Source organism: Cucumis melo, chromosome 5 (genome assembly GCF_025177605.1).
Source record: "Cucumis melo cultivar AY chromosome 5, USDA_Cmelo_AY_1.0, whole genome shotgun sequence".
In the NCBI taxonomy this organism is placed as follows: domain Eukaryota; kingdom Viridiplantae; phylum Streptophyta; class Magnoliopsida; order Cucurbitales; family Cucurbitaceae; genus Cucumis; species Cucumis melo.
In genome coordinates, this window is record NC_066861.1 from 6,475,263 (window position 1) to 6,488,613 (window position 13,351).

General features: G+C 38.5%; 1 protein-coding gene across 1 annotated transcript in view; it reads right to left on the reverse strand.

Annotated features, from left to right (window-relative positions):
* Positions 1 to 13,351, reverse strand: part of LOC103499499 (DEAD-box ATP-dependent RNA helicase 13) — a 41,300-nt gene that overhangs the window by 13,079 nt on the left and 14,870 nt on the right. The window contains exons 8-13 of the mRNA XM_017047102.2: positions 11,256 to 11,378; positions 11,066 to 11,182; positions 10,712 to 10,816; positions 10,355 to 10,495; positions 10,177 to 10,242; positions 9,601 to 9,756 (exon numbers count right to left, since the gene is read on the reverse strand). Coding sequence (XP_016902591.2) covers positions 9,601 to 9,756; positions 10,177 to 10,242; positions 10,355 to 10,495; positions 10,712 to 10,816; positions 11,066 to 11,182; positions 11,256 to 11,378 — 708 coding nt within the window. The remainder of the gene's footprint in view (positions 1 to 9,600; positions 9,757 to 10,176; positions 10,243 to 10,354; positions 10,496 to 10,711; positions 10,817 to 11,065; positions 11,183 to 11,255; positions 11,379 to 13,351) is intronic.

Consider the following 13,351-nt stretch of genomic DNA (forward strand, 5'->3'; position numbering starts at 1 on the left):
TAGCAGGGATAAACCTAGACAATGGGACCTAGCATTGCCTCAAGCTGAATTCGCCTTCAATCACATGGCAAATCGCTCAACAGGGAAGTCTCCATTTGAGGTTGTATACGCTATTCTCCCTTGAGTTACTTTTGATTTAGCTCATCTTCCTTATGTCGTTGATGTCACTATGGAGACTGAAGCCATGGCTGACCGTAATTCCAAGTTGCACCAAGAAGTAAAGGATCATCTACAGCTCGCTAATGATTCTTACAAAACAGCCGCCAACTCTCACAAGCGTTCAAGGAGTATCAAGTGGGTGACCTTGTTATGGTATCTTGGCAAATCGTGTTTCCCTGCTGGTCATCATTCTAAAATGACCAACAAACGCATTGGTCCATTTCAAGTTTTGGAAAGGCTCGGCCCCAATTCTTACCGTTTAGATCTTCCAGCTACCATGAGGATCAATCCATCATTCAACGTTTCTGATCTTTCTCCTTACCATGCTCCTGATTCCTTTTCTTTGGCCCTCTAATGTACACTCGAGAACGAGTTTTTTGCTAAGGGAGGGGTTTGATGTAGAACACCTTAAATTCTTTGATGTTTCTTTAACTGTTTCTTAAGTTTCTTGATTTTAATTTAGGTTTATTATTCATGTTTATTAAATTAGTTCAAAAATAACTAACTCATAACTAATTCTTGTTTATCTTTTAGCCTATAAAAGGCTCCCATATTCATTAATAAAATCATATCTTGAGGTATTATCATAAAAACTTTCCATGCTTTCCATTAGTGAGTATCTCCCTCCACTCCTTTAATTACCACCAGGTCTATTAATGTTGGAGCGATCAAATTGTATAAATGCACTGTGGGGGCATCCGTGATAAGGCATTTACAGCTTTGTTTTCCAACCCGAGCTAGTAGACAACCTCAAATGTATAGCCTAATAGTTTAGCTATCTATTTCTAGTGTTGTGGTTGTATGACTCTCTACTCTAATAGGAACTTTAAAGAACGTTAGTCCGTCTTAACCAAAAACTTCCTTCCTAACAAATAGGGCCTCCATCTCTGTACTGCCAACACTACAACCATTAATTTTCTCTCGTATACAAGCTTTGCTCGATCCCTTATTGCAAGTGTATGGCTATAATGTGCTATAGTTCTCTTAGTTTGGATCAATACCGTTCATATTTCATACACCGGAGGCATCATCTCAAACGACAAGTTGAAGTCGGGCAATGCCAACACAGGGAGTGTCATCATCGCATTCTGTAATTTCACAAAAGCTTATTGTGCTTCTATTGACCACTTGAATGCTTTCAACTTCAATAACTGTGTTAAAAGGGGCAGCCAAGGTCTCATAATGTTGTACAAAGCGCATGTAATACCCAGTCAAGTCGGGGAACCCTCTTACTTCTCTTACATTTGAAGGAATAGGTCATTCTTTTATTGCTCTAATTTTTTTAGGATCCACCTCCACTCCTTTTCTTGATATTATCTGCCCTAAGTATTCCCTCTCGATCTTGCAAAATTGCAGTTCTTCTTACTTGCATATAGTTCATGTTCTCTCAGTATCTCCAACACAAGCTCCAAATGTTGCAAATGCTCTTCCAAGCTTCTGATGTATATCAATATGTCATAAAAAAACATCAATACAAATTTCCTCAAATAGGATCTAAATACCGTATTCATTAATGACTGGAATGTGGAAGGGGCATTAGTCAACCCAAAGGGCATGACTAAATATCCAGCTTTCAAATCAATTTTCGAAAACAATGTTTTGCCATTTAGCTCATCAAACAGCTCTTCAATTACCGGGATAGGAAACTTACCCGGAATTGTAACATTATTCAAAGCCCTGTAATCTATGTAGAACCTCCGACTTCCATCTTTCTTTTATACATTTTTTTTAAACGGAGATGGTCTCTTTATTAATATAATAATATTGAGACAAAAGCCCATAGTATAAGAGAATTATACAATGAGCATGTAACCAAGGATCAGGAGGTGCACCTGGGCGTCTCAACTAGGTTGACACCCCCATAGCATCCTCATCATATCCAAACAAGCTAAAAACGAAAACACAGGAGTAATGTTCAAAGGCAAAACAAAACCAAAAGAAGTACAAAGAAATACAAATACAAATAAAAAGACTAAAAGACTACATCAGACTAAACATCCATCAACTTGCATTGAGACAAACTTCAGATCCTTGGAGAAGGAACACCATGAGGAGGCTAAAAGTTGATGACTCCATCAAGGTCTTATGTTGAGAAGCTTGCTCGAAAAAAAAAATCTCTAGGATCTTCCTAAACATAATTCTGACAAGGAAGCAAACAAGTTGAGAATAAGCAACCAAAACCAATTCTATGAAGTGCTGCTAGCGGTAGAGCAAAAATGCAGATTGAAGGAGACAAACACAGACCAAAAGCCATTTTCCAAATTAGATTAATGATTCGATTTAGACTTCCATAATCCCATAGAATTACCATCTTTAATTCAAAGGAATGAATTAACTCAAAAAAATTCCAACAGGAGCCAACGACCACTAACTTCAGTTGATTGTAACCCTTTCTTTTCGGTGTGACTAAAGCCCCTTAAGAATCTGAAACTCACTCACTTCTTCAACCTTCAAGTTTTCTTGAAACTGAAAAACTCAACAAACTACTTTCTGCTATACATCTAATCAACTTCTTCTTTCACATGGCATATTGTCTGCTGGAAATCGGCTAGCCACACAAAATTACCTCCAAAAGATCAAGGCTCAAAAACAAACTTTGCTGAAGAAATAAGTTCTAGCCAAATACACAATTACTTTATGATCATACAGACCATAATCATTAGTGATCTAGAAATCTTTATACAGATAATTCATAATCATCAAAATTACAAGAGAACTCACAAGGATTTGAAGAATCTGGATAACTAATCGATGTCAGCTTATTTTGCTTCCTAACTACCAATTTTTCAAATTTTTTCTTTTTATTAACCAAACCCTAGCTCCCTTGTACACTTTCCTCCACAAATAACCCGCGGACATCGCTAATTATGTTCTCCAAAATCTCAGAATCTTCAACCTCTTCCCCTGCTTTGAACTCTTCTAATTCTTCACTACTGACACTTGGGACTGATTCAACATCTGGGTCTTGATCTTCGAGACTGCCATCTTCCTCTGGATTAGTAATCCCATATTGCACCTTACTTGTATTTTGCTCACACTTTTGGACAGTTAAATGTACCTAACTTGTTATTGTAACCCGTAGCTTGGACTAGAGCGCTGGAAACTTCCAAAGGATTTACTTCAGTGAATGAAGACTTGAGAGATTGATGACCTTGGAAATGCTTCTCTTGAGCCTTGAAGGAACAAGCTCCAAAAGTTTCAGATTTGAAAAGAGCAATCCAAACATTGTTGAAGGAAGTCTTTTTTCTTATAAAATGCTTCGAGAAGAACTTTGGGGGGCAAGAAATCTTTTTAGATTTGTTAAACCGACCTAACAAGGGAGGAGAAGATATGACTTCTTTGTTAACTGACTTGCTGACGTCACTTTATCAATAGGAAAAATACCGCTGCTTTTTTTTTAGAGATGGGTGACCTTTGCTCTCCATTTTTTGCCTGCTTGCATCCATGTTTTTAAAATCAAAAGATGTTGAAAAGAGCCTGGACCCACTAAATTAATAACACAGCTGTCTTCTGCACCCTTCTCTTTCTTCTTTAATAACAACTTTTCGTTTTCTAGCAAAGTAAATGCAGCTCCCATCTGAACTTTATTACTTTTGTTATTGCCTTTCGTGGAGATTAAAGTCTTGCTAGCACTCTTAATCATAGAAACAACTTTATTATTATCTTTATTGCTGCAAATAAGTCTGTTGGGCTCCTACGAGTGATTTTTCAAATGGAATAAAATTAAAAGAAGTCTCCTTCGACGGGAAAACTAAGTTTCTCCTGATTGATGGTTCTGATTTTCAATGGCTCTTGGAATTTTCAGATTTCCGATTGTCTTATGCCCACTGTTTACTAACGAAACTACCATTAGCCGAACGTTAAAGGGAAGAATTCCCAAAATATGTCAATGCTTTACAGTTCCGGAGAAATGGTCTTGGCCTCTGACGAAGATGTTTGAACAGCCTTTCAGACAACTCATATGGGTTCCTTTGCATACTTGGGATAGAGTTCGAAGGAAGGAGATAGTCAAACTTTGGAGCTAAATGAACCTTCCTCAAGCCTTCATCCTTCATAACTTGGCTTAATCTGACAATATCTAAAGAATTAGAGAAATTGTGTGTAAATAAATCACCTAATACTTTGCTGGGTGGATTGAATAATGAGATAACCCCAAAATTCAAGAAAATGTTTCCTTCTCTTTCATCAGAAATCTCAATGGTTGCCGGAATGAAACCACACAAATTCTCCTTCGCTTGAATCTTCGCTTCTGAGACATTAATGAAGTTGATAGTTTCAAATGCAATATTTTCTAAACCTCCAAAATGAGCTCCAATCACTTCAAAAGTTTTATTATACCAATAATCAAGTGGTAGGTTTTTATTGTAATCCACCCTCCATAGCCTTTCGAATATAACAGTCTTTCATGGATGAGATTGTTCCACTTTTCAAACTCCACTTTTCTTTTTTACTAACAGCACTGGACTTGAATATGGACTGGTACTTGGGCAAATACCCCAGAATCAACATTTCGTCTACTAACTTTTCCATTTCGGCCTTCTGTTGATACGCGAATCTGTAGAGCCTTACATTCACTGGGTCTGTACCCTTCTTCAAGTGAATATGCTGTTCAATTTCCCTCCTTTGGAGGTAGTTCTTCTAGCCATTCAATACGTCTTTGAATTTTGCTAATTCTGCTGGAATGAACTATTGTATGGTTGACACATCATCTACCCCATATAATTCTGCCAAGGTCAGTTCTCCCTCCAACGCTTTACATTCAATTATAAATCCTTAATCAGAATTAGACCAAGTTTTCATCATGCTTTTCAGACTTACTCGAGCCTTAGTTAGGTTGGGATCTCCCCTTATGACTACCTTGATATTCTCATGATAGAACACCATGGTAAGATTCTTCGAATCCATCTCTATTTCACCTAATGAATATAACCACTTCATTCCTAGAATGACATCTACTCCTCCAAGCTCCAAAGGCATAAAGCACTCCACTACTTTCAATTCATTCAACAGGAGTTCTATTACTTCACATACCTTCGTTGGCAACTACAAGGTTGAAACTATCTTCTCAGGTATGAAATTGTGAGTAGCACCATAGTCAATTAACACGATCACTTTTTCACCTTTAATCCTCCCCTTCACTTACAAGGTTCCCGAATTGGATAAACCAACTACAGAGTTAATAGACAACTCTACAATTGTTCTGACCTCTTCCTCTATCTCCAACGAAATCATTTCCTTCTTCCTCTCAAAATCATCTTCTATAATTTCCACTTCTTCATTATTCTCTCGCACTACAAACATTCGTTACTCCCTCTGTTCTTTGGCTTTCGTTACTCCCTCTGTTCTTTGGCTTTACATTTGTGTTAGGAGTGATATTTTTTATCACAACAAAAGCATAATCCCTTTTCTCTTCAAGCTTGAAATTCAGCATCAGAAAGCTGTTTCGTTGGACCTTCCCGCCGATTTTCTCCAACCGCCACCCCTCTAAGGTAATCATTCTCATAGGGAATATATTTCCACACTTGTTCTCATTCGTATTCATCGAATGAACAAATTTATTATTATTCGAATAGTTGGATTGAAACGTACCTCCGAGATTCTCCTTTAAATTTGCCTCTCTTCACGTGATTTTTCCGATTTTCTACTCTTTGGGGTAATTTCATCATTTGTGCTAGCGCAACCAATTCCCAGCATTCAACCTCAACCTTAATCCATGGAGTAAGCCTATTTATAAAAGTTTCTTCCAAAACCTGTTTCAGTAATAGTGGTAATGGCACCACTAATTTATCGAAAAGATTTTGATATTCTTCCACGGTCAACTCCTATTTAATTGCTAAGAATCATCCATAGATTGAACCTTCCCTAACCGATCAGAATCTCACCAACAACCTCTGCTTTAAGTCCGCCTAGTCTTTAAACTCATTGCATTCTTCTTGCGATCTGTACCAATCTAATGATGCTCCGTCAAAGTTAATGACCGCCACAATCATCTTCTCTAAATCAGTGAGTTTGTGTATTTGAAAATATCAATCTGCTCTAAACAGCCATGAATGGGGATCAATAGCTCTAAATACTGGCATTTCTACCTTCTTAAACTTGCTTCGATCGCTCAAATTATCTTTGATTTCGATTTTCTTCGATCGTCCTTCGCTTCTGATTCCTTTCATTGGAGTACTTCCTGCTTCCATCGATTTCGTCATTGCTGATCCTTGACTTGTAGATCATGTTATTCCTTCGCTCATCCCTGACTTTTCCTTCGTCGTGCTTTCGACATACTTCAACAATAGTTGTTGTTTCTCAACTTGCATTCCCAATCTCTCAATACTTTTGCTAAGGACATGAGATTTTCTTCAATGGCTGGTAACTTGTGCAATTCCGTTCAAATTATTGATATTTCTTGGTCGAACGTCTCCAACTTTTCTTCAATTCTCTTCTGTGCCATCCTCTTTCGATTTCTTAGGAAAAAAAAGCTCTGATACCAATATGATGGAGCCCCGAAATTGTAATAGAACACAGAGATAGAATGTTCTTATTCATTCAATGGTAAAGATGAATGTATTACAAGTTCGAATTGATAAAGGAATCAATTCGACAAACTGTGAAATGGAAATTCAAAGGAAACTCTCTCACTTTCTGTTATCCTTTCTCTCAAGGATGAAACAGATTTCTCACAAATTGCACACAAACTTCCCTTCTACTGAAATTCTACTTATAACAGACACAAAGACTCACAAATTGCACACAAACTTCCCTTCTACTGAAATTCTACTTATAACAGACACAAAGACTCTAACTGTCTTGGATCCCACTCTGGTCCCCCTTCTCACTGTCTAAGCTTCCCTTCACACGTGCTATTCCTTTCTTTCCCTTTCTACTACATTGCAAACATGCTATTCCTTTCTTTCCCTTTCTACTACATTGCAAAATAATAGGTGGTGTAACACAATCCCAACCCAAAATCATGCAGCTACATTTTCCATACCATAATCCTACCTCCAGCTTCCTTTTTCTTCCTTCCAATCCTTCCCATTTTCGTGTGTTGCAACCCACCCCTTCAGTTCGCATCTGCACAAAATAATGGTCTCAACCCTTTCATCACCCAAAAGCCCACATTGAATTAATACCCCCATATTTCACGTGGGCAGCCCTTATCTCTCCCTCCTCCTCACACAATTTTTTTCTCTTTTGCAATTCATCTTCTTTGTACTCTGTATGCTGACTCCCTTTGCAAATTTCAACCGTCTTTTCTCCGTCTGCCAACCTCTTTGCTATTCCGAGCCATAAGCTACTAGCACCATCTCCATCCGTACACCACCCTCTACGTTTTATAGTTCCATTTTCCTCATTGCCATCCATTTTATCCTTTTACAGCAATTCTGTCTATCAACTTCCATTGGTGAATTTAGCCATCCACCACTGTCGAACAAAGTCTCCACTTTTTCTTTCCTCAAACAATGCTCTCTATTATGATTCTTCTTCTCCTTCTAACCGTCGATGTTTTCCTCCACGTCTGTCATCCGTCGCGCCATCTTTCCATCTCCACGTCAATGTTGGTCAATGGTGGTTTTAGAATGGTTGGTTGGGTGTAGTGATTTCTTGATTTGTTTAACTTTAAATTTTTGGTTGGTTGTTGGTCGCTGGCTTCTTGTGTCCTGTATGGATATTTTTTTCTGCTTCTGCACTTGTGTTTTGTTCGGGTTGTTCTAGATTGGTCTGTTCAGGATATTGTTTTTCTGCTTATTGGGTTTCCTCTCTGTTGGATTATTGTTTTTGGATTTTAGCTGGTCCTCTACTTGGGTTTATGTGCTTCTTGATGTGGTTCTGTTCTGTTTCTGCTTGCTTGCCTCCGACTATATGGTTGTCAGCGTACTTTCCATTCTCCGTCGTTCCTCCTCCCATCTGCCACTATGAACTATTTCATGTACCTTCCATTGAGGCTCCCCATTCTCTATAGCTTTAATCTGCAAATCTTCCTTCAACTACCCAACCATAAGTTTTGGCACTTTCGATTTCTTGTTCATCTTCCCCATTCGGTTTTCGCCACCTATGTTCACTACCATGTCCTCGTGAGTTAGAATGTATTTTATCTCATTAAAATACCCAAACCCATGTTTAGAAACTAAGGCCCATTTTTCCTCAAAGATAGAAAAATGGGCCTTATCTTTCTTAATCACTAGTGGTCCACTAGAACCCAACTTGTGCAGTCCACGACAGAGAAATCCACAGTCCTAACTTCTCTCCTCTCCCCAGCCCCCTTATTTGGTAGGTGCATGGATAGAATAGGGTTCTTCGACGTCAAGCCACCGCCAACTTTCTCATTTTTCTCTTTCTTCTTTTGGGACCCATCACCGGCAGCAACGAGACCTCTTTTATGCGTTCTCTATACAAGGCTTGCATCTACATTTTCCCCAAAAGAACCATCACCGGCTGCCGATTCCATTGTTGTCGATAATGGCCTCCTCTTCTATATTTTTCACAACTATCATTCTCCAAACTCTTCCCTCTCTCCCCCCCGAAACTTTCAACAACGCTTTCCCCGAAATATCATCTCCACCCATCTCGACATTGCCACCCCTTCTTCCACTTCTATCTCATTTTTCTGCCGGTACTTTTTTCCTTCTTCCATTCTTTGTCTTGCTAGTCGCCGCCGTTTTCAGCTTTTGATCTCACTTCTTTCCCTCACCTTGTATCTTCTCTGACCATATGTTCCCTAATAAGTTCTCCCTCCACTCATGAAGCTGCTTTCCAAATCTTGTCTTTTTCAATGATCGCTTTTTTTCTTCTCTCTCTTGGCTTGTCGATTTGTTTTTCCTCACTTTTACGAAGGCATTTTTGGATAAAATTGCCAGCTAGCTGTCACTCAAGGTTTTTGGAAGCAGAATCTTCTCTTTCCCACTCTTTCTGCACATCTTTGTTGATAATCCTAAATCATTTGTTGCATTGATTCAAGCACCTCCAACATCCTCTCTACCATTCCAACTATTGCATCTGAATCCATCGTAATATTCCCAAAACCAACGTGCTCTAATACCAATTTGTTAGGATCCCAACCTAACAAGAGATACTCAAGAACACACAACTCAAGAACAACCAAATATGAAAACTATATGGAAAATATCACAAGAACAAGTGCCCCTAGCCTTTTGAGAGGGCTAGACTCCTTAAATTCCCACTCAAGGAAATTCCAGTACAAAATTCTTCATACCTTTCCCCACCACCTCTCCTACTATTTATAACCATAAAGCCCTAACCAACTTACTATCAAACTACTAATATGCCCATTCTAATAACCACACTAATAATCCTATTCTTTCCTAACTAGGGGTCTTACAGATACATAGTTGAAATTTTGACTAAATGGATGGTTCATCATTCAATTATCCTACAAACCATTTTGACTAAGAAAACTAATTTGCAAGGAAAGTAGAAAGCGCTTGATACCTGTTGACCACCAGTTCGAAGTGCTTGAAGTGGTTCTGTAAGATCTTGACCAAAAGCAGCCAACTTCCTCCTTTTGTTATCCCCCATAGTCTGAACAGAAGCGTTCTGCTTGGCCAGTTCTTCAAATTGATGTTGCAGAAGAGGTGAAACTCCAGCCTGACAAGCAAGGAGGGAATACACTCATTGTCTAAATAGTAATTTATTATGAATAGTTGTTAGAAAACAAATGCAAATAATCAATAGCTGAAAACCAGAGATTATTCAAACCCATGCACCCACTGACTGGGGAAACAGGTACATAAGCACGGGTAAAAAGAAAAGGATATTTCAAGAAAACCAACAAAAACAGGGTAAATCATGATCAAAATATTTTAGGATAAGCTGTTGTTTGAATAGCAAAGACAGCGGTTATTTTCTTTCTCTCACTTCCTTTCTTTACATAGAGGAACTTTTTCTCTTGATGCAAAGTATCTTATCATATTACAACATTTCTCAAAAAGATAATCCTTAATCCAGAAAATTTATGAGAAGAAATGGGGAAACTTATGAACGGAACATTTAATAGTAGATACTTACACCAGCCAAATATCGGTGTGAAAATGATTTTGGTTGCAAAGGGTGGGAAAGCAGCTTGTCGAGCTCCTGCAATTAGTAATAAGTTATGAAAGGAAGGAAGATATTACTAGTGGGATTTAACATAGCCACCATATCACCTAATTAAAAAAAAAAAAAAATTAGCCATTGCAGCTAGTACCTGCTGCAGTTTCTTTAACTGGATGCAGCCTACTTTCTTCTGCTTATAATTGTTTGCTCTCTCCTCTTCACTGTCATCGTTGTCCACAACTAATTCCACTAACTCTGCATTCCGCTCAAACCAAGTTTTACTTGCCTTCTCCTAGAAATCAGCAGCATAGCCTTAAACTCATTAACAACCAAAAAAGCAAGTGAACATGTCTAACTCTAGGATCAGAACTATGGTAATAAGCACAAACAAATCACAGCCAATTACACCAATTAGCAGGAGCATAAAAAGGAACTAGGAAGTGCCGTGCCAGGACACAAGTTTCCACGTGTAAGCAATATATAGGCATGGAATTATGCCTATGTTTACCTGGGATTCCTTCCGCACAATCTTGTCAATCTGGCGCGCAAGAGACAAACGTTTTAGAACCTCTGGCATGTATGAATTATCGACAGGAAATCGCTGGAAGCTTTCCTAACGGAACAGAAACAAATGAAGCATGTATAAGGAAGATAGCCCAAAAAACATGGCAGCTATTCCTGATATATCCAAAAAGGCTATAAAAGTTAAAGAGCCTCATATTGGCAGCTGCTATTTCTTTAAATCACAAGTCAGATAGAGAAAAGAAAACAAAAACAATAGTCTGGCAAATCCTCATGGTAGGAACAATAAGTAATCATTATAAATCTGCTACCGTTTTTTACATGATTATAGATTTGCTACCTTAGAGAATGATTTGCACAGAGATGCAAATTTGGAAGTTTCATTGGCTGAGACCAACGCGATACTGCAACCATCGGCAGAAGCTCTGGCTGTTCTTCCACTTCTATGAACATAAACCTACTTCCAAATTAGACATTTAGCAACAGTTGCAGAGAAAAGGTAAAAACAAGGCAAACTGTGTCTTACTAACCTCAGCCGAATGTGGTAGTTGATAGTGGACAACAGTTCGAACACCAGGAATATCGAGGCCTCTAGCCGCAACATCAGTGGCAATCAGTATCCCATTTTGACTTCCACGGAAACGATCAATTGCCTGGGGTGAACAAAAATAGGAAGTCTCTGAGTTTGTAGCTCTGATGAAGCGCCAGTGTTGTATCAAATTTCTTCTTTTATTTTGCACAAGTATAAATTTTCTTAAATAGGAAAACTAAGGTAATTTGGTTTAATGCTATTAGAGCTACACACTAAAATGTATTGGTTGAAATAAATAAAAGAATTGGCAGGCTCTCATGTTGTAGTCTTTTTGAGAAGGGACCTCCTCGTCCCCGTCCTTAGGTTGTTGTCTTTTTTTTTTAATATATTTTTTACATGTCTTACAAAAAAGATAAATAAACAAGTGAAAGAAATTTTCTGAAGGTTTATAGGGTGATAGAGAGGGAAGACCACTCCAAGATAATATTCTTTTTAGATATTCCATTTAGAACTGTTGTTCCTACACTCACTTTCGTTACTTTACTCTCTTTTTTATCATTTCCAAGTGGATTTTTTATGTAAATAATGTAATAAGATAGCTACTAATAAGTCTGTTAATAGCCTAGCTAAACAGACTGTTAAATAACCCAAACTAATCAGCTGTAACTGATTAGTTATCCTAACTTCCCAGCTGCCTAACTACTTGTAACAAACTCCCATGTAACTACTTATAACTACCCATCAAATTCATCAATAAATACCAGCTTTCTCAGTCATTCTAGGAAGAGAACTCTTTTGGAAAAAAGTATCCAACTTTGAATTACATCGAAATGGTATCAGAGCAGCCCCGATCTTTGGGACGGATGGCTGGCCGGAGAAGAAATAACCCAGCCGCGGAGGATGACCGTGAGCAAGAAGAAGCGGAGGATATCGCCGCCCTCCCTCCAAAGACATCAACAGTTCGCTTGCTGGTCGTCAAGGAATCCTTGGGAGATCTTCACGAGAAGTTTAATAGATTGTTAGAGAACTTTGAGTTGCTGAATCGAAGAATGGATGGAATGTTGGCGCCACCGCGTATAGAAGCTGAAGTAGTAAACGGCCGTAATTGTGATGATAGGCATGGCAGACGAGCAAGAGGGAATTACAGAAACCTCCACAACCAACAACACGCCCGAAGGGAAAGAGCTGATTATGATCCACCACAATTCTTTGAAGAAGATGCTCAAGAAGGCCAAGAACCATGGCAAGAAATTCAAGATGACGAGTTGATGAGCAGCAATGAACAAGGTTAACTTGTGGAACTTTGATAATGAAGTACGAATGGGCCGAAACAAACAGGAGGAATGATATACGAAGAGAGAGGCGCACCATGACTACAAGATGAAAATAGACCTCCCAACCTATAATGGTAAACAAGACATAGAATCCTTCTTGGATTGGATAAAGAGTACTGAGAATTTCTTCAACTATATGAAAGGGAAAAGGTGCATTTAGTAGCCTTGAAACTCAAAGCAGGTGCTTCAGCATGGTGGGATCAGTTGGAGGTCAATAGACGAAGAAGTGGGAAATAACCCATCCGTACTTGGGAGAAGATGAAGAAATTATTGAAAGTTCGGTTCTTACCCCCAAATTATGAACAGACTTTGTATAATCAATACCAGAACTACCGCCAAGGTGCTCAAAGAGTAGCTATTATATTGAAGAATTTCATCGATTGAGTGCCCAAACAAATCTAAGTGAAAATGAGCAACACCAAATAGCAAGATTTGTGGGAGGTCTCCGCTATGATATAAAGGAAAAGGTAAAGCTGCAACCTGTTCGTTTTCTTTCTGAAGCAATTTCTTTTGCAGAAACTGTAGAGGAGATGATTAATATTAGAACTAAGAACATGAGCCGAAAGTCGACATGGGAGACATCATCATCTAAGAACCCGAATTATTTTAATAAAGCAAGTGATCAGCCTTCCACATCATTGCAAGGGAAAGGGAAGGAGGTTGATACACAAGAGCTAAATAGTGAAAAAAGGAAAGAGACAGCGAACAGAAGCAAGTCTCAAAATAATTACACTCATCCATCATTGGGCAAGTGTTTTCG